At 48.3% G+C, this 16,892-nt stretch overlaps 5 protein-coding genes across 6 annotated transcripts in view; all 5 read left to right on the forward strand.

Annotated features, from left to right (window-relative positions):
* LOC108050928 (protein prickle) overlaps nucleotides 1–16,892 on the forward strand; it is a 70,578-nt gene that overhangs the window by 26,037 nt on the left and 27,649 nt on the right. The window contains exon 1 of one of the 2 annotated variants that reach the window (XM_017132843.2): nucleotides 1,616–2,382. The exons of the other annotated variant lie outside the window; for it this stretch is intronic. Coding sequence (XP_016988332.2) covers nucleotides 2,144–2,382 — 239 coding nt within the window. The 5' untranslated portion in view covers nucleotides 1,616–2,143. Of the gene's footprint in view, nucleotides 1–1,615; nucleotides 2,383–16,892 lie in introns of those variants that run through there. 2 annotated transcript variants of the gene reach the window in all.
* Nucleotides 6,092–9,080, forward strand: LOC108050930. The gene is given in 3 exon segments (XM_017132846.2): nucleotides 6,092–7,342; nucleotides 7,859–8,686; nucleotides 8,689–9,080. Coding segments are annotated over 3 exon segments (2,148 nt in total). The 5' UTR covers nucleotides 6,092–6,208; the 3' UTR covers nucleotides 8,875–9,080.
* LOC108050929 lies at nucleotides 9,586–12,224 on the forward strand. The gene has a single exon (XM_017132845.2). It carries the CDS (start codon nucleotides 9,742–9,744, stop codon nucleotides 11,995–11,997), a length of 2,256 nt encoding a protein of 751 aa, XP_016988334.2. The 5' UTR covers nucleotides 9,586–9,741; the 3' UTR covers nucleotides 11,998–12,224.
* LOC108050933 lies at nucleotides 12,387–14,074 on the forward strand. Its single transcript, XM_017132848.2, has one exon. It carries the CDS (start codon nucleotides 12,419–12,421, stop codon nucleotides 14,072–14,074), a length of 1,656 nt encoding a protein of 551 aa, XP_016988337.2. The 5' UTR covers nucleotides 12,387–12,418.
* Nucleotides 14,156–16,394, forward strand: LOC108050931. Its single transcript, XM_017132847.2, has one exon. It carries the CDS (start codon nucleotides 14,156–14,158, stop codon nucleotides 16,244–16,246), a length of 2,091 nt encoding a protein of 696 aa, XP_016988336.2. The 3' UTR covers nucleotides 16,247–16,394.

Genomic DNA, 16,892 nt, shown 5'->3' on the forward strand with positions numbered 1-16,892 from the left:
TCTGGCTGGCGCTGAAAGCAGGGGTGGCTTTTGGATGACCAGATACCACCCAATCCAATCCAAACCCAACCCAACCACCACCCAACTCGCTCAGCTGCTCGGCACGTGTTCAAATTACCGTGAAGACGCTTAGGGGTGAATTCTCCACAACAACAACAGCCGGCAGCCAAACGACATTCAAATTGAGTGAGTGAATTAAAAAACCTGGCAATCACGAGAGTAGGTAGAAGTCCTGGAGAGAGAGAGAGAGCGCGAGACTGAGAATTTCCAACTGGAGAGAGAGTCTCAGTTTCTCTCGGCGAAAAGTATTTGTAGCAAAATATGAGCATACGTTCGAGCGTTCGCTTCCTTCCGTCCTTTGTTCGCTGTGCCCGATGTTTTTGGGGTTTTTTCGCTTCGGTTCGAGTTTCCTTCCTGCCGTGCGAATGTGTGTGTGAGCGTCACAAGGACTCTGCGAGAGTGTGTGTGTGAGAGGTCACGGGGATCGTGGCTGCCAGACTTTAATGGCTGTAAGTTCCAACCGAGCACAGTGGCTCAAGGATTATTTGTTTGAGTTGCAGCAGAAAATTAGAAAATGCAGTAATTTAACTGAAATTGTATGTGTTCAAGATTGGGTTATTGACCCCTGGAAACTAACTGATCAAGTTCATGCGATTAGTTGCATACTTTCCGGCTGAAGATCCGTTTTCTCCAATATTGGAGATCGAACACCCTATGGTGCAAGAGCTTAGAGTTCATATAACGCTGTGCGGCGAGATGAATTAAAATAGGTCATTATTTTAGTACCATTTTCTTTAGGTAATGTTAAGTTTTGAAATTGAGTTCAATTGCTGTTTCTTAAATATTTACTTTCTCAATATACTATAACTATACTATAACATGATTTTTTTTTCTAACGGAAAAGTCTGAGCTATATGTAGTTAATTTTGCTGTTTGTCTACCATCAAAACAATCTTAATTCATGTTCTTTGACAGATTACAAGTTAAACCCTGAACATGACATTAAGAAATCTTTTATCAGTTAATTATTTATTAATTTTCTTGCACCACAGTTCGAAAACGTTTTTTGAACTTCAAGACCTCTCTCTGGCCCCCTCTCCCCTGCCCTCACACCACCTCAACCCCCCTTCGGTACACCTCTTTGGCTACATAATTTCAACAATATGCGTGCATTGAACGTTCGCCCACCGCCTGGCACCACCCCCCCAGTGCACCACCCCACGAACACCACCACAATTTACGAAAACGAAATCAGACATAAAAACATTACATTACAAACCCTTATTTGCCACACACACTAAAAAGAGGAAGGAAAAAAGCCGGCAATCGTAAGGCGAAACAGCCAAAACTGAAACTGAAACTGAAGCAGAATCAGAGGAATCGGAATCGGAATCGCAGGACTCAAGGACGTGAGGCGAACACGGGGTTCACGGAGTTCTCTGCCATCGACAAGGGATGCAAAAGCGAGTGCCAGATATTAACCCTCCGGTGCACGGTGTGTGTGTTGTGTCCTTGTGTGTGTGTGTGTGTGTGCGAGTCTCAGAGGTGTGTGTGTGTGCGAAAGTGCCCCAGTGTTGGTGAGCCTTTGTGCGATGTGTTTGGGTTTTTCGCCGTGCTTGTCAATCCCGTCGTGCCAAAACAAACGCAACGAACATTCTCGCCGATTAGAAGGAAGAACCAACCGGGAGTGCAACGCGAGCGGAGGCCACGCGCTCCGTCCGACGATTCCGCGTATTTTCCGATTATTCCGGCTATTGATAAGACCCCGCGATTATATAGAAACGAGCCCTATAAATATACATATTTTTAACTGGAATCGAATCGAAGAAGAGAAATTATCGCGAATACTCGGAATCTGTGCCAGCGAACTTAAATTTAACTCAATCTTTGCTGCCGGCCGTCTTTGTTATTGTTTGCTCTTGCTTCTTCCTCACGGTGAGAGGGAGGGGGGTTGAAATAGTTCTTTGTGTTGGTGCTCGTGAGTGTTTGCCAGTGTTTGTGTCTGTGCGTCAGCGCAAATGGCAATGCGCATCTTTGTTTACCCACAAAATCCAAGGCTCTCATCGAAAAAAAAGTGGCAGTGAAAGCGGCGCCAAAATCTTAGTCTAGTGTTTTTGTTTTTCCTGCTTTTCCGGCCGAAACAATGAACAATTCGTTTGATAATTTGCATGCCGATTGCGATAGTCGAATCAGCAACAACAATGGCAGCAGCAACACCAACACCAACGATGAACCCAATAATGACGGCGAATCGGACGAGGAGGTCATCGAGGGCATGGCGCTGCTGGAGGGCAACTATCAAGTGCTGCGCCAGTGGGTGCCACCCGCCCCCAACTATTGGGACGCGCCCCCCAAGGCCATCATCAAGTCCGCCGAAGTCAGGTAAACAAGCGAGTCCAAGCATGCAACACTGCAACACTGCCGGTGCAACATCAGCAACATCAGCAACACTGCGACAGCAGCAACATGCTTATGCAATTAGGAGTGCAATCGCCAACACTACATTTGGCGATTGCCTTCAATAAGTTTTAATTAAGTGCTTCGGCTTTGATTTGACAGCGCATTCCATTTTGTTGCTCACAAATTGCACAGCAATTAACTCGAATCAACTCTTTTCAAGACTAAACTCGAGTTTAGGACTGCACTGAGAAAAAATGGCAGACCAAGAAGATGAAATTTATAATTAAATGTACATCTGTATAGTTCAGTGCAGAAAAAGCTAACTAAATAAATATCGAGTTTAATATTATATCGAAATTATCGGGATTTTACAAATATTTATATTTTGAAAAAATATAAATTTTTAATATATTGTTATACTTGATTTAATATAGGAATATTATTTATGCACTCAATTTATTTGATTCGTATTATGAATCACAAAGCTTTCTATATCGATATTTGTATTGAGCGATCATTCGTTAATATTGCATTGGTATTTCACACATTAATATAACATATTATATTTAGTAATATGAAGGCAGGAATCGGTCCGATTAGTTTTGATACTTATATTGATAAATCGATAATGCAATGTATACAAAACTATGGTCCTTGAAAATTATTTTCCAACTAATTTCATTCGATTTTTTTTTGTAAGATCTTTAAAAACGGAACTGTGTACCAACTATGAATAGCACTCAGAAACATTTTCGCCAGTGATTTGTAGCTTCGGATTCGATTGCACCAGCAGACCGCTCTAACGGTCCAAGGCAGCAGCGGCACTTGTCGCCACGGCACTATTCAATAAAAGTGCAGTTATTTGCAACGCACTTTTATGGCCACACATGCGATGCCAACCCGCACGATCTGGACTGGGCGGGTCCAACTGCAACTGCCCCAACAAGTCCCGTGTACGGGCGATGGAAATCTCAATGGATTTGGCCTCGGCGCTTGACAAATAATTTTCGCGTTTTAACAGCTTGCAATTCATTCAATAAAAATTTGATTATTATGGGCGTCATCAAATGCAGCGAACGGCATTTGCATGTCGAGCAGCAACTAACCGAACGCAAATAAATTTGTTTTAGTACGTTGAGTACCGTGGATTTAAGCAAGACAGCGGGTGTATAAGTTCAATGATTACATGGGAGATGAAATATATGAAAGAAGGTGATTTACTGTTATTCATTTACTACACTTTTAGAGCAATTGCCAATAAGATAATGTAATTGCTTTTTTCTTATTGTCACAAAAGGTCGACCAATGAAACTGTGTTTTCATAAACCTATCAATTTAATAATATCTCAACAATGTTTGTATAAATGTTTCTCTTAGCTAAAACCATTACTTAAGATTTCTCAAAAATTATATAATTTGGGTAATTAGTTTTCAACTGAACTTAAAATGCAGATCAGTGGGTAATTTTATGACTAACATGCTTTGCTGGTAAATTTGTTCCACATTTGAAAGATAAGCTAAGCTAATGACTTGATGCCTCTAAAATTATAAATGATGAACACTAATTGCATTAGGCCCGTTTTCTCATCCTTATAAAAAACTAAATGAGGCTTTAAACTAAGAAAGTGTATAGAGTTTTACAGCTTAACTTAGCATGAAGACAAGAAAACAGAACCATAAAATTGTAAATATTTATAAGGCATAAAAAATGTTTATAATATGTCTTAGATATTTTACAAGACTATTAAGTTAATTTTTTGTAATGCCAAGAAGTAAAATATTTTTGATTCGCAAAGAAGATTGCTTGATGTTGCTCACAGCACTAACTCCACGCTATCCATCATCATTTTTGCATTGATATCAGACTGACTGTACGGGTTTATTTGTCTGACTATCCGTCCGTCTTGCCGTCCATCCGTCCGTCTGTCCAACTTCACTCAACGAGCGCCACAGTTGGCGTCTGGGTCTCAAGTTGCTGCTGTTGTTGTTGTTGGTGTTGCTATTGCTGCTGTTGTCTCACTGTCAACACCAAGAGGTATGCAACATGCCGCTGAAAGAAGTGGGGAATTGTGGGGGCAAAGTGTCTTCGTCGCAGCCGTTGACAACTGCAGCATGAGTCTGCGGAATTGAGTTGCTGTTTGCTGTTTGCTGCCTGTTGCTGGCTGGTAAATAATGAATGCGTTGCTTGGGAGAATGCGAAATGGGAAATCAAAATGCAAACGCTGCCAGATTTTCTGCTCCTCGTGGATGCACTTGAAGCGGCAGTAACAATGTCCCCTGGTTTCGGCATGGCTTCGTTTTGTTTTCCTCCGCCGGCCCGTTAAGTGCAACAGCAGCATTGTGGCAACTGCGAGTATCTTTTGCACGTTCTCAATATGCATTTCTGAATTACAATATGTTGATTGCATTTCGCCGGCACGTAGATGGAACACATGCACTCCAGGGCTTCCAGCCGCCATAATAATGATGAGTATTGAAATTGCCAACAATGCAGTACATTTCCGCAGCTCCAGCTGTGGGCTTTAGCCCACTCCCTTATCCACTATCAGTCCCTATTCGGCTTCCTTTTCTGCGGTTTGTCGGCCTTTGTTCTTGGCCAGGATCCCTCTACCTCTCCTAGCGATTCGGGCCAAATTACTTTATACTCCTGTACGGTTGGTTGCCAGGGTAATTGATATGGCTTTGTTTCACTCGACTGTTTTCTGTGTTTCGCCCTTTTGTTGAACGGAAAGTTTGTTTCTGGGATGGAAACTCATTTCACTTCCTCTTCCCAGGAGGAGGCGGGGTAAATGTAAATCCTCGACTGCGCCTAACCCCAAACCACATGAAAGCTCCAACTCAACCCCCAGTCCAACCGCAGATGACATAATTAATGAGCCTTTGAACCGTCCATAAATAAGAAATAGTTCATATTCAGTTGTTGTTAACGTGCACATGCCTAGTGTATAAATCAATTTAATATTTCTCCTCTTCTCGTTTTAGGTAAGTTGACATACGACAGCCACGGCGACTCCTTTCTCTTTGTTGGCACTGCCAGTCACAATAGCAACATCAACATCCACATCAACATCAACAACAACTTCTAGCAACTTTTTGAATTGTGTGAAGGCGGCACGTCAATGCCATTGAGTCTTAAGGTGAATGGCAAGGGAAATTCAAATTCGAACAACGAAAATGCCGGGCCAACTGGTTGGGCGAAAATTACGATGACTTGTCACACGAGCCAGGTTTTTCTATTCGATTTTTGGTGTTATTTTGTGGGGATTGTTAGCAAATTAGCACAACAGCTGGCCTCATAAATTGCAATTTACTTGAATTGAATATAACCAAGGTATGTATTTTCTCTCTCTAAGCTCTTTAATTTAATAAAGCAAGCCTACGCCTGTAATCATTCGGTTTCTAACAAGCCAAAATAATTTAAAACAAATTCAAAAGCAAGTGTATAAATATTTTTGGAAGACGGTTTTTATTGCATTTAAATTGCACATGGCTTAAATAAGTAGTAATAACAGAAATTAATATTAACTTAAAATAAATTAAGTTGTTCCAGTTATTTATTATTATTGTTTAAATAATCAATAAGTCATACAAATTTAAATTTTTAACAATTTAAAAATAACCTAAGGAACATAGGGAGTTTATTTTTAAAACCTTCATAATGTTTTAAAGTAACATGGGAAACCCGGTGAAATGAACTATGCGTCTTCTTTCAAATAAGGTGTGTCTCTAACACTTATCCGACAGCCTCACACTTTTATATTATACATACATAACCTTGAGGGGACCGAAACTATATCAATTTTCAATCATGAGGCGCACTCAGCACTCGGTCATACATTCCCTTGGGAAGTATTCGGCCCAATCGTTCGGGGACTCTCACTTAACCAAGAAGAACTACTTGGAAATCGGTGAGGGGGAGGACAATACCGGGAACAAGTTCTTGGGCGCCGTGACAGTGAGGGACATTCTGAACGATGTCTTGTTTAAGGAGAACTTCCAGTTGAAGCAGTCGGACAGCAGTCTGGATAACCTCTGCCAGCCGGTGTTATCCACGGCCTTGAAGTCAAAGTCGGTCACGTCCAGGGACTTGGATCAGGATCTGGACATGGACCCGCGGCTGCGCAACTGGAACCGCGTTCTAAAGCAGCGCCGGCGACTGCAGGAGCGGATCGAGCGGCAGACGGGGAAGCGGGCCGAGGACGTGCTCTTCAACCGCTCGGCGACCATCGACGAGGCCAGCAAGCGGATGATCCTGCGCGTCCTCGACTCCGCCGACCGAACGCGACCCCTTGTCCAGCTCAAGGAGAACGCCACCCTGACCTCACTGAAGCCGTGTTGCGATCCCGAACTCTGCCGCGACATCCACGAACTGTACGCCGCCAAGCCACTGCTGCAGCCCATGGAGTTCGTCGGCCTGCCGCAGGTGACCCAGGTGGAGCTGGCCGCCACCGAGCTGACTCCCGACGCGGCCGAGAGCCAGTGGCAGCGCTCCAAGGTCCTGGGCCAGCGCCTCGAGGCCAAGAAGAAGTTCATCAAGCAGGTGCTCGAGTTTGCACCGGATCTGCAGGAGCTGCAAGTCACGCCAGCAGTGGCGGTTCCTCCCACCAATTTGCCACCGATCATCAAAGTGGACGAGTCGGAATTGCAACAGCTTTCCGGGGATTCCACAGTGGAGGAGGAGGATTCGGAGGCCGACCTGCTGCCCTTTGATGTGGAGGGTGAGGATGAGTGGGAGATGGAACCCGAGAAGTTAATCCGGGAAGATGGCGTGGGCCAGGTGGAGATCCAAGACTTGGACGAGCCACAGGACAAGAACGGGCTGATGATCAACGGCGTGTTCCTTGATTACGGCAATCTAAGCGGCGCCACCGGCAGAGGCATCAATGTGCTGCTCACATGTGATCCGTACGAACGAACGGTCAAGGTGCTGCTGGACATCCAGGTAAAATTCGGGGTTCCTTGGGGAACTTCTCTTCAAGAACTTTTTATTCTTGACCAACGTCCGATTTGCAAGCCATACGACTTTTTATTAGAAAAGTATTTAAATTGTGGGAGCTCAATGATCCGTGACCTCAATGATTATAGACTATATAAAAGCTCAAATCTAATCAAACAAAAGTAAATCCTAAACTAGTGACGCACCTATAAAACGAAAAATATTTTAGTTTACTCAAAAATTATTACAATTTTTTGTATTAATTAGAATTTAGAGAATAACAATTGATTTCTTATAACCATATGTACCTTTCGATCGATATATCACTCGTTTCGACTGCCATAGAAGATTGCCAATTCTGCGGATATATGTAGGTATAGACTAGCCTTCCGCACAATCCCAGTGCGATTCGACAGCAGCTTAGACCAAGGGGGTTATACTTTAATATTACACAATTTCTATGGAGTTATTTGGGTAATAACACTGTCAAAGAATGTTCGCTTACTTGACGCCTTCCCACAGAATCTGAGCCCAAAGTTGGTGCATGTGTTTTGGCTAAGCAGATGCCGATTGCGTTCGGACCGACTGCAGTTGAACGCCGAGCTGGTTTTCGACCGCAGCGAGTTCATCCTGGAGCCGCAGGGTCGCCGGGTCGTCAAGGTGATGTTCCAGCCGCAAAAGGTGGGCTTGTTCACGCAGCGCTGGTCCGTTTGCCTCGCCAAGTCGCCGTTCTGCGGTACCAAGCGCTTGGACGTCATCGTCCAGGGGCAGTGCACCATGCCGGCTCCCTTCAAGCGGCGCCTCGAAGGACATCGCCAGGTGCCGCTGGACAAGCAGCAGAGGCTGCAGGCCAATAGCATCATCAAAATGCAGGCCAGTCTGGCGCCCATCATCGAGAACCCTCCGCTCCTGTGTCCTTACCAAAGAATCCTGGACGAGCGCGAGGTCTTCAATGCGCAGAATTTCTCCTATCGCTGCGATCGGTACGAGGACCTCGAGGCCCTCAAGGACATATATGCTGCGGCCAAGAAACCACGCGATCGACCCTGGGACCTGAGTATCGAGTCCATGCGCCGCATGATTGGCCAGCAGGAGAGTCGAAAAATGCGCGAGAAACTCCACAACCGCCTGGTGGACCTGCTCCAGCCGATGAAGTGCAACCGGTGCGCCACCTTTCCCCTGCTGGAGCATAATCCGGAGCGGGATCGGGCCAGGTTCATCTACGTGCGCGGCACCATCACCAGCACCATCGACGAGTGGGAGGTCATGGCCCTCGGCCTGGATGAGCAGTTCTTCAAGCTGGAACTGCTGCGCTACCTGGCCAACCATCCTTCGCTTCAGGAGTTGGGGGACTGACCCAGAAGAATCGCCAGCAAGAGTCAACGGAGCCATCCGAAGAAATGGAGATCGTGGAGTACATCTCTAAGAGAGTGAAGAGCAACAAGTACCTCAAGGACTCCCTCTACATGCACACCTACGATCTGCTCTGCGATGCCGCCGAGGACATTGTGTCCGTCATCGAGAGTACCGCTGACTAGGACTCAGACTGCAGTTGAAGTAGCAATTTCAGTTTATGATTTTTCAAGTCTATAAAATCGTATACTAGCAGAGGGACCTAGAAATGAAACCCAGTTGATTTGATTTTCGTGCAGCATTCCCAGTTCATATATTTTTCTAAAGTGTTTAACGCGGCAATGTACAAATAAAATAAAAAATATTTTTAATGTTGACTTATAATCCAGAATGATGGGTAAATTTGTTCATTGGCCAGGATTTCCAATTAATGCTTAAGGAACTACTTAAAATAGTAATAAAATATAACCGAATATAGCAGAAGTTTGTATTGTCATTCAGTAAAAAAAAACTATTGTTAGTTAATTTTGTATATTACATAAATACCTAACACATGTTTTTTGGAGAGCACAATAATCAACTTTTATTTTTAAAAATCTACTGCAGCTTTTTTTCGGCTTGGGTGATTTTTATAAAATTTTTGTCTGATTTAGATATATCTTTTGGATAGGATTATAAGAATATTCGTTCGTTTATATAAAAGAAAGTCCGAAGTCCCTTTGAAAATTTCGAAAACCATTTGTAAAAGGTGTGTGCAAAAAAACAAGATATTGATAACTTTCCAAATAGTTATTCCAGCTTTAACCAAGTAAAGCGAGAACAAATTACTTTTCAAAGTTGTTATCCTTTTATCTTACTTGGAAAATGAGAAAACACAAAACACGTTTCACAAATTAAGAGTGTTAGCTGGCTTGGTAGCTATTGTCCTCTTTTTCTAATTTGATTTCCACATTGACTAGGATCCAAGCATATCTATATTTTTGTAACATTTTAAGTTAACATACAAGAATACCCAAACTCCAAGGCATCGTTACACATTCAGTCCTCTAAAAATGGACAAGGATAGCGGGCAGGAAGAGAATCCGCAGCCGACGATGGATGGGCAAACGTTCAACTTGACGGCATCCACAATGACCACAATGACTCGCAAGACCGGCGAGTCTGACAAGTTCACCCTGGCCAACATGGTGTCGCTACCCTCGTCCTTGTCCATCCCGACTACCCGGTCGATGGCTCAGGTCCAGGCGAATGCCACCTCGCCCATGGGCAAGTACACGGAGCGCATGGTGGAGGACATCCTGAACGAGATCTTCAAGGAGCGGCGCGGCGACTTTCCGGAGACCTCCTCCTCCTGCCACCTGGCCGGGATGCCGTGGCCGCGCGAGGATCGGGAACCGCACGTGGACCAGCGCCTGCGGTACTGGAAGGAGGTCCTGCAGCAGCGCAGGAAGATGCAGAAGCGCGTCCAGCGGGAGACGGGCAAGTTGGCCAGCGAGGTGCTCTTCAACCGCCGCTCCACGCTGGACAACCGCGACGGGCAGACGGTGAAGCGCCTCCTGGACTTTGCGGATCGGATGCAGTGCGACCGCCTATCGGCTGCGCCGGTGGCCAAGCTGGGCGACCTGCAGGATCCGTGCACCTGCCAGATCATTCCCGGACTTGAGGCCACACCCCCCCATCCTGAGAAGGTGGGCTACAAGGACGTGGAGATCATTGGTCTGCCCGACGTCACCAAGCGGGAGCTGCTGGGCAGGGAGGCCCTGGCGGAGAAGGCTCCGCCCGGGTGGCTACAATCGGAGTTCCTGGACGAGCGGCTGGAGCAGCGATTCGGGGCCATACAGAACGTGGTCGAGTTCTTTCCCGATCTCAATGGCCTGCAGGTCGAGGGCACGGCCATCAGAAAGCTGAAGCGTCCCCAAAGGACAGTCCTGATGAAGGCTGACTCCATGCGCACGGTGACCCATAGTGATAGTCCGCCGATCTGCTCCGAGGAGTGCGCCTGCGAGTCCCTCGGGGCCACAGAGGATCAATCTACGGGATTGGAACCCGTCGTTGTGGAGGTGGGACTGCGGGTGAACGGGGTGGACTACATTCCAGGCGAGACAGACGGCATCAAGGAGTGCTTCGAGATCGTCACCCGCTTCTCGTGCAATCCCTTCCAGCGTCGCATCAAGCACGTCCTCCAGCTGACCAACATTGGCCAGCAGTCACTCTCGTTCAACTGGAAGCAGAGCACGTACTACTACAACCGCGGATCTCTGCTGCTGGCCCAGGACAACGAGTTCTACTTCGACATGGATGGCTTCCGCCTTCGGCACGGTGAGACCCGCAACCTGGTGGTGCTCTTCCAGCCACGGAAGGTGGCCATGACCATGGAGCTGTGGCTGCTGCAGGTGGAGCCGCGCATTTTCTGCGGCCGCCAGGAGTCGCTGCTGCTCCGCTTCCACGGACGCTGCTGCCCGCCGGCGGACTACATGGCCAAGCTGCTGGAGTGCCAGTGCGCCTGCATCTGCAAGTCGGATGCGCTGGCCATGGACAAGCTGACCACCCATCTGGGGGCACTGGCGCCCCTGGTGGTGCCTCCGCCAGCCTGTTGTCCCTACGATCGACCGCTGGACGATCGCGAGGCCTTCAATGCCCTGAATCCGGGCTACAACTGTGCCCGCTTCGATGACCTGGAGGTGCTCCGTGCGTTCCACCATCGCTTGAAGAAGCCTCGCGAACCGCTCTGGGATCTACGTCTGGCCACAGTCAAGGACTACATCCTGCGGGTGGAGGGTTTGGTGGAGCGGGAACTGGTCTTTGCCGAGTTTACCGATCTTCTTGCTCCTCTGCTGGGAGGGGCATCTCCTCTGACCACCTCCACCCAGCGGGATGAGCAGAAGCAACGATCGCGGTTCATCTACGTGCGCGGTGTGATTTGCAATGGGATTGCCGAGTGGGAGGATCTCATGTGTAATGTAGAGGATTCGTTCTTCAAGCCGGAGTTAGAGAGGTTCTACCAAAGCTTGCTGGGCGAGTCGGAGCAGGAGGAAGAGGACGATGACGTGAAGAGCGGGGAGGAGCCCATACTGCCCCGACAGCCAAAAAAGCCAAGTCCAGTGACGCCCATCGACAGGGAGAAACTCATGGAAATCATCGGCGAGGCGGAGTTGGACGAGGAGAAGGTCCGGGCTGCGGTGATGCGCAACTTGTACCGCTCCAAATACTTCCGGGACTCGCTCTACATCCAAACCTACTCGCATCTGTGCAACATGTCCGAGGACATCGTGTCCGTCATCGAGAGCACAGAAGTAGTGCCGACATAGTAAAAAAATAGACTTGGTGGGAGGTAGGATTTTCGTTTTGAGATAAACCTCCACAAATCATATGTTTCCTGCAAGATTCCCGCAAAGTTTGTCTTTGCTTAAACCGCATACAAAACTGTGAAAATCATGACAATGTGTTGAATGTTGCACCAATTCTTAGAATCTCGTTCTGAGAAAGAATATACATCCTAGCACTATTGCTACGTTAAAGTCTTTAGCACACAAAATAAATCCGTATTTCGTTTTTGCATTCGGCCATATATTTTTTGTGAGCTTTTGAATACATTTGTTTGTACAAACTGTGTTTATTTCAATCTGTGCTCTGTAATCTCCTAATTAACAAACATGGATTCCATTCAATATCTTTTCTAAATGTTCCTTTTTTAAGAGGACTTGTCATGACCTTTAAGTCAAAACACTTATGAATGTTGACAATTCACACCCCCAAAAACGAATAAATTTAAAAATGTGCACAAGTTCGACCAATCTGCTGATCGAAGAGGATTCCTCCAAGGGCAGTATCCACCCGGATGGCCTGGCCAATGATCTTATAAACAAGATTTTCAGGGAGCATCCTGAGCGTGGTCTCCACGAAGAGTCGGACTCCTTTCCGTCGTCATCTTTGGGTCAGACCCCGGAAAAATGTAAGAGCACAGTGGACCATCGACTGGAGTACTGGAAGAACATGCTTATCCAGCGACGGGCGTTGCAAGAAAGACTGCGGAACCAGGTGGGCAGGATGCCGGAACAGATGGTCTTCAATCGCCAGGAAAAGGTAGTGAGGCGTTCGGTGAGGGGCTTTGTGGAGATTGTCGGACTTCCCTGCCATTCTGCTGCTGAGCTGTTAGGAGGCATTGATCCAAAGGAGGAGTATCTGAATGAGGATTATTCGAAGATTTGTGATCTAGAGGTGGTGGGCAGGAAGTGCCAGGACTATCAGGAGATCCCAATCGCTGATCCTTGCTCTAAAACCACTATCAAGAAGAGCTCCACTGAGCTCTCAAGGTCGAGCGGAGGAAATGAGCTCGTCCAATCGGTAATGACGCTCCAACAACCGTCGACCGGCCCAAGTGTCCGTATCAACGGATTCCTTTACATGCCACACGTCCCGGAATTCTCGCCCATTGTAGATAGGACCTTTATCTGCCATCCCTTCCGGCGCCATCTGCGCAGCATAGTTCGTATCGAAAATAGTGGAAACCATGAGTTACGCTTCAGTTGGAAACAGGTCAACTTCTTTTCGGGCAATGACACTCTCATGGAAGCCGACAGCGGAGACTTTGTGTTCGATGTGGGCCCTTTTATGCTTTCTCCTGGCGAGTTCCGGGATGTTACTGTTCTGTATCAACCGCGTTGCGTGGCTATTGTAAAGCAACGCTGGCTGCTCTCCACCAAACCACGAATCTTCTTCTGCCGACCCTGTGGCTTCACATTGAACCTGAACGGTCGCTGTACTCCGCCCAAGGAATACCTCAAGCGCCTGGAAATGGAGACCCTCGAGAATATTCCCTTTTTTCCGCCGGTGCATCTGGAGCAACGGGTCTCGATCCTCTGTCCATATGATCGGGAGCTGGATGAGCGTGAGGCTTTCAATCGACGAAACAGGAGCTTCCATTGCCAAACCCACGGAGACTTGGATCTCCTCAAGCAGTTTTACGAGCGGGCAGGGCCCGCACCATTCCTTCCCTGGGACTACAGTGTGCACTCGCTAATTCATCGGGTGTGTAATGATCAGGATGCTCGGCAGCGCATTGTACACCTATCGGAACTGACCAAATTGCTGGACGGTTTGCGAGGAGCACATGGTCTTCCACTTGGCAGGGCGGACTCATTTGAAAGGTTGAGGGAACGCTACTACACAAAGGTGCTTTATGTGCGAGGAATACTAACCAGCCGCTTGGAGGAATGGGACGATCAAGTGCAGCTCCTCCGGACAAGAATGGCCAGGGGAGATTACCAGGAGGACTCTACCCATTCCAAGCACTTTCATGATTCGATATACATCCAGTTGTACGGATTGATCTGCAATGCAGCCGAAGATATTGTGTCGGTGATTGAGAGCACAGCTCAGATTTAGCTGTCGTTGATCAGAAAGTAAACGAAAAAGGGTAAAAATAAATAAAACACTTGATACACTTGCAAGAAAAACTCAACAAAGATGCAAAGGGCAAGATCTTCTTCGCGCCACCGCTCGTGGTTGCAGTCGCTACTGCAGACCTCGGAGTCCTTTAAGGACCCCGCTTCGCACCTGAACAAATTGGATCATATGTCGGAGTCCACGGAGGCTGTATTCCGCCAGCGCAACAGTCTCAAGGAAGTCACATTCCCGGAGAGCCAGCATATAGTGAAAGACCTTGTGCAGGAAATCATGGACCAGAAGCGGGGCAACATCACGCCCTCCGAATCGGAGTGTTCGCTGGACGACGATATGCGGGAATCTATGAGCATGGATCCCCGCCTGAAGCTCTGGTACGACACGCTCCAGAATCGAGCGACTGTCCAGGCGAAGATTCAACGGAAGCTGGGCCGTCGTCCCCAGGAGATGCTGATCAGCACGGCGGGGCCTAGAGATCGGGGCACCGTGGAGCGGCTGCTGGACCTCGCGGGTCGCCTGAATCCCACGACCCTGGCCCAACGGAAGCCCGCCGTCCTTCCCGCCCAGATTGACGCGCAGCAGTGCCGGTACCTGCCCGAACTGCAGGAGACGCTGCCGCGGGCCGAGCAGAGCGGGCGGGCGGTGGTGGAGGTCAGTGGTCTGACCCGCGCCACCAGGCAGGAGATCCTGGGCACGGCGCACCAGGAACCGGAAAAGAAAACCCAGTGGCTGGGCTCCCGACTGCTGGAGAAGCGCATAGAGCGACAGAGCGGCGACATCAAGCGCGGGCTGCAGTTCTTCCCGGAGGTGGACAAACTGGAAGTGGTGGGCGACACCGTGCAGGAGTACCTCAATCATGTCCATGACTCCAGCAAGATCGAGCGGGTGTCCTGTGGCTCTATTTACAGAGTGAGCAGTACGTCGCAAATCCTGTCGCAGGAGGAGAAGACGCCAAGCGAGAAGATGGCGGAGCCTGCCCCAGAAACTTGGATGGACCGTGCAGCCGTCAAGATCAACGGCGTTGTATTTTTCAACTCGGGCCGGCGTAGTGTCGTGCCCGAGATTGCGAACGTCTTCTTCGAGTGCCACCCGTACCAGAACGTGGTCAAGGAGGTGGCCCGCGTGGAGAACGTGGGTCGGCAGGTGCTCAACTGCCAGTGGGCCGTGGCCGAGTGCAAGCGCACTGGGAAGAGCGTCGAACGGGGGCAGGATACCTTTGTCATGTCCCAGACCACCTTCACCGTTTTCCCGGGCGAGGAGCAGGTGTGCCGGGCGCTCTTCAGGCCACGTGGCTGCCACCTGCTGAAACAGCGCTACGAACTCCGTATCTTCCCGAATGTCATCGGCTCGGTGCGGAGTAATTTCGTGGTCCGGCTGACGGGTCGGTGTGTTCCGGCACCGGAGTACACGGACAAGCTGCGGCGCCATCAGAACTTGGTTACAGACATGTCCAAGAAGCATATGACGGCAGAGTTGGCCGCAAATCAGGCCTCCATAGTTCCACTTCTGCAGCCGCACGAGGTTGTGTGTCCCTATGAGCGGATTCTCGACGAACGGGAGGTGTTTAACGCCCAGAATCCGGGTTATCATTGCGAGCGGTTTGACGACCTGGAGACTCTGAAAGCACTGCATCAAGCTCTGAAGAAACCAAGGGAACCCGCTTGGAACCTGCGACTTGAGACAATACTAGAGGTAATCCTGCGGCTCCGGGATCCCAAACAAAGGGAACTCCACTTCGCTAAGCTCGTCAAGGTGCAAGAGTCACTGAAGCGAGGCGGTGGCAATAGTTCGCTCACCCACTTCAGTCGGAATGATGAAAGGATTAGGTCCAGGTTCATTTACGTGCGTGGCTGCATTGGCAATGGCATTCAGGAGTGGGAGGAGCTGATGGCCTCGATGGAACTGAATGGTCTTAAGCTGGAGGTAAACCGCTTTCAGGTAAAACAGCAGGAGGAATATGATGATGAAGACCAAGGTGCAGATTCTAAGCCCTGGATGCTACAACTACGTAAGGAAGATCTCGGCCAGTATCTCCTCAAGAAACTCCGCTCTAGGAAGGCCTACAAGGATAGCCTCTACATGCAGACCTATTCGCACTTATGTGACATGGCCGAAAATATGGTGTCGGTAATCGAGAGCACCCAGAACGCTTAAGTTCGTTAGATTTCTTTACATTTTACCCAAGGCAACAAAATTCTTGGTATATGTAAAACTTAAATGTTGGAGTGCAAATTTAATGTGGCCCAAAGACAGTGAGAAATTGCCAAAACTCTGGCAAAGAAATAAAAAAAAATTCCCCAGGGATGGTCTATTGATTTGGAAATCTATTAGCCCGAGGGGGGGTGGGAACTATTTCCCTGCCCGGGGACACACCTGTGCCCCTGATGCGGCGCTAACTTTTCCCATTACGATGGCCCTTTATGGGCCAACAAAATTGCCCATTTGCCAGGCGGATTTGTAGGCCCACGACTCGCAACCCCCCATAATGCTTAATGGGGCGCAAATGTTGGCCGGAAAAGTTTCGGAGCCGACTTCGATTTGAGCTAGTTTGCATTGATTTGATGACACTTTGGGGGCCATTCGATTCCACTAATAAACGAACCACGTCCCGCCCCCTCAAGTTTTCGCCTTCCCCCTCCCAAAGTTGGCGTGTCAAAAAGTTGTCTGCACATTTGGGGGCTGCTCCCTTGACGTTCCCTTTCGACGGTGTCTGATGAAATGTGACGACGAACGAGGCCATTATGCTTGCAATTAGCCAAATTGATTTTGTGATAGCGTCTACGCTAGTCCTAAACCTTAT

Source organism: Drosophila rhopaloa, unplaced genomic scaffold (assembly GCF_018152115.1).
Source record: "Drosophila rhopaloa isolate 14029-0021.01 unplaced genomic scaffold, ASM1815211v1 contig_115, whole genome shotgun sequence".
NCBI classification, from domain to species: domain Eukaryota; kingdom Metazoa; phylum Arthropoda; class Insecta; order Diptera; family Drosophilidae; genus Drosophila; species Drosophila rhopaloa.

What these genes read in the sequence shown, in the direction of transcription:
- LOC108050933 (XM_017132848.2), top strand. Translation starts at nt 12,419, where the DNA reads ATGAATGTTGACAATTCACACCCCCAAAAACGAATAAATTTAAAAATG.
- LOC108050931 (XM_017132847.2), top strand. Translation starts at nt 14,156, where the DNA reads ATGCAAAGGGCAAGATCTTCTTCGCGCCACCGCTCGTGGTTGCAGTCG.
- LOC108050929 (XM_017132845.2), top strand. Translation starts at nt 9,742, where the DNA reads ATGGACAAGGATAGCGGGCAGGAAGAGAATCCGCAGCCGACGATGGAT.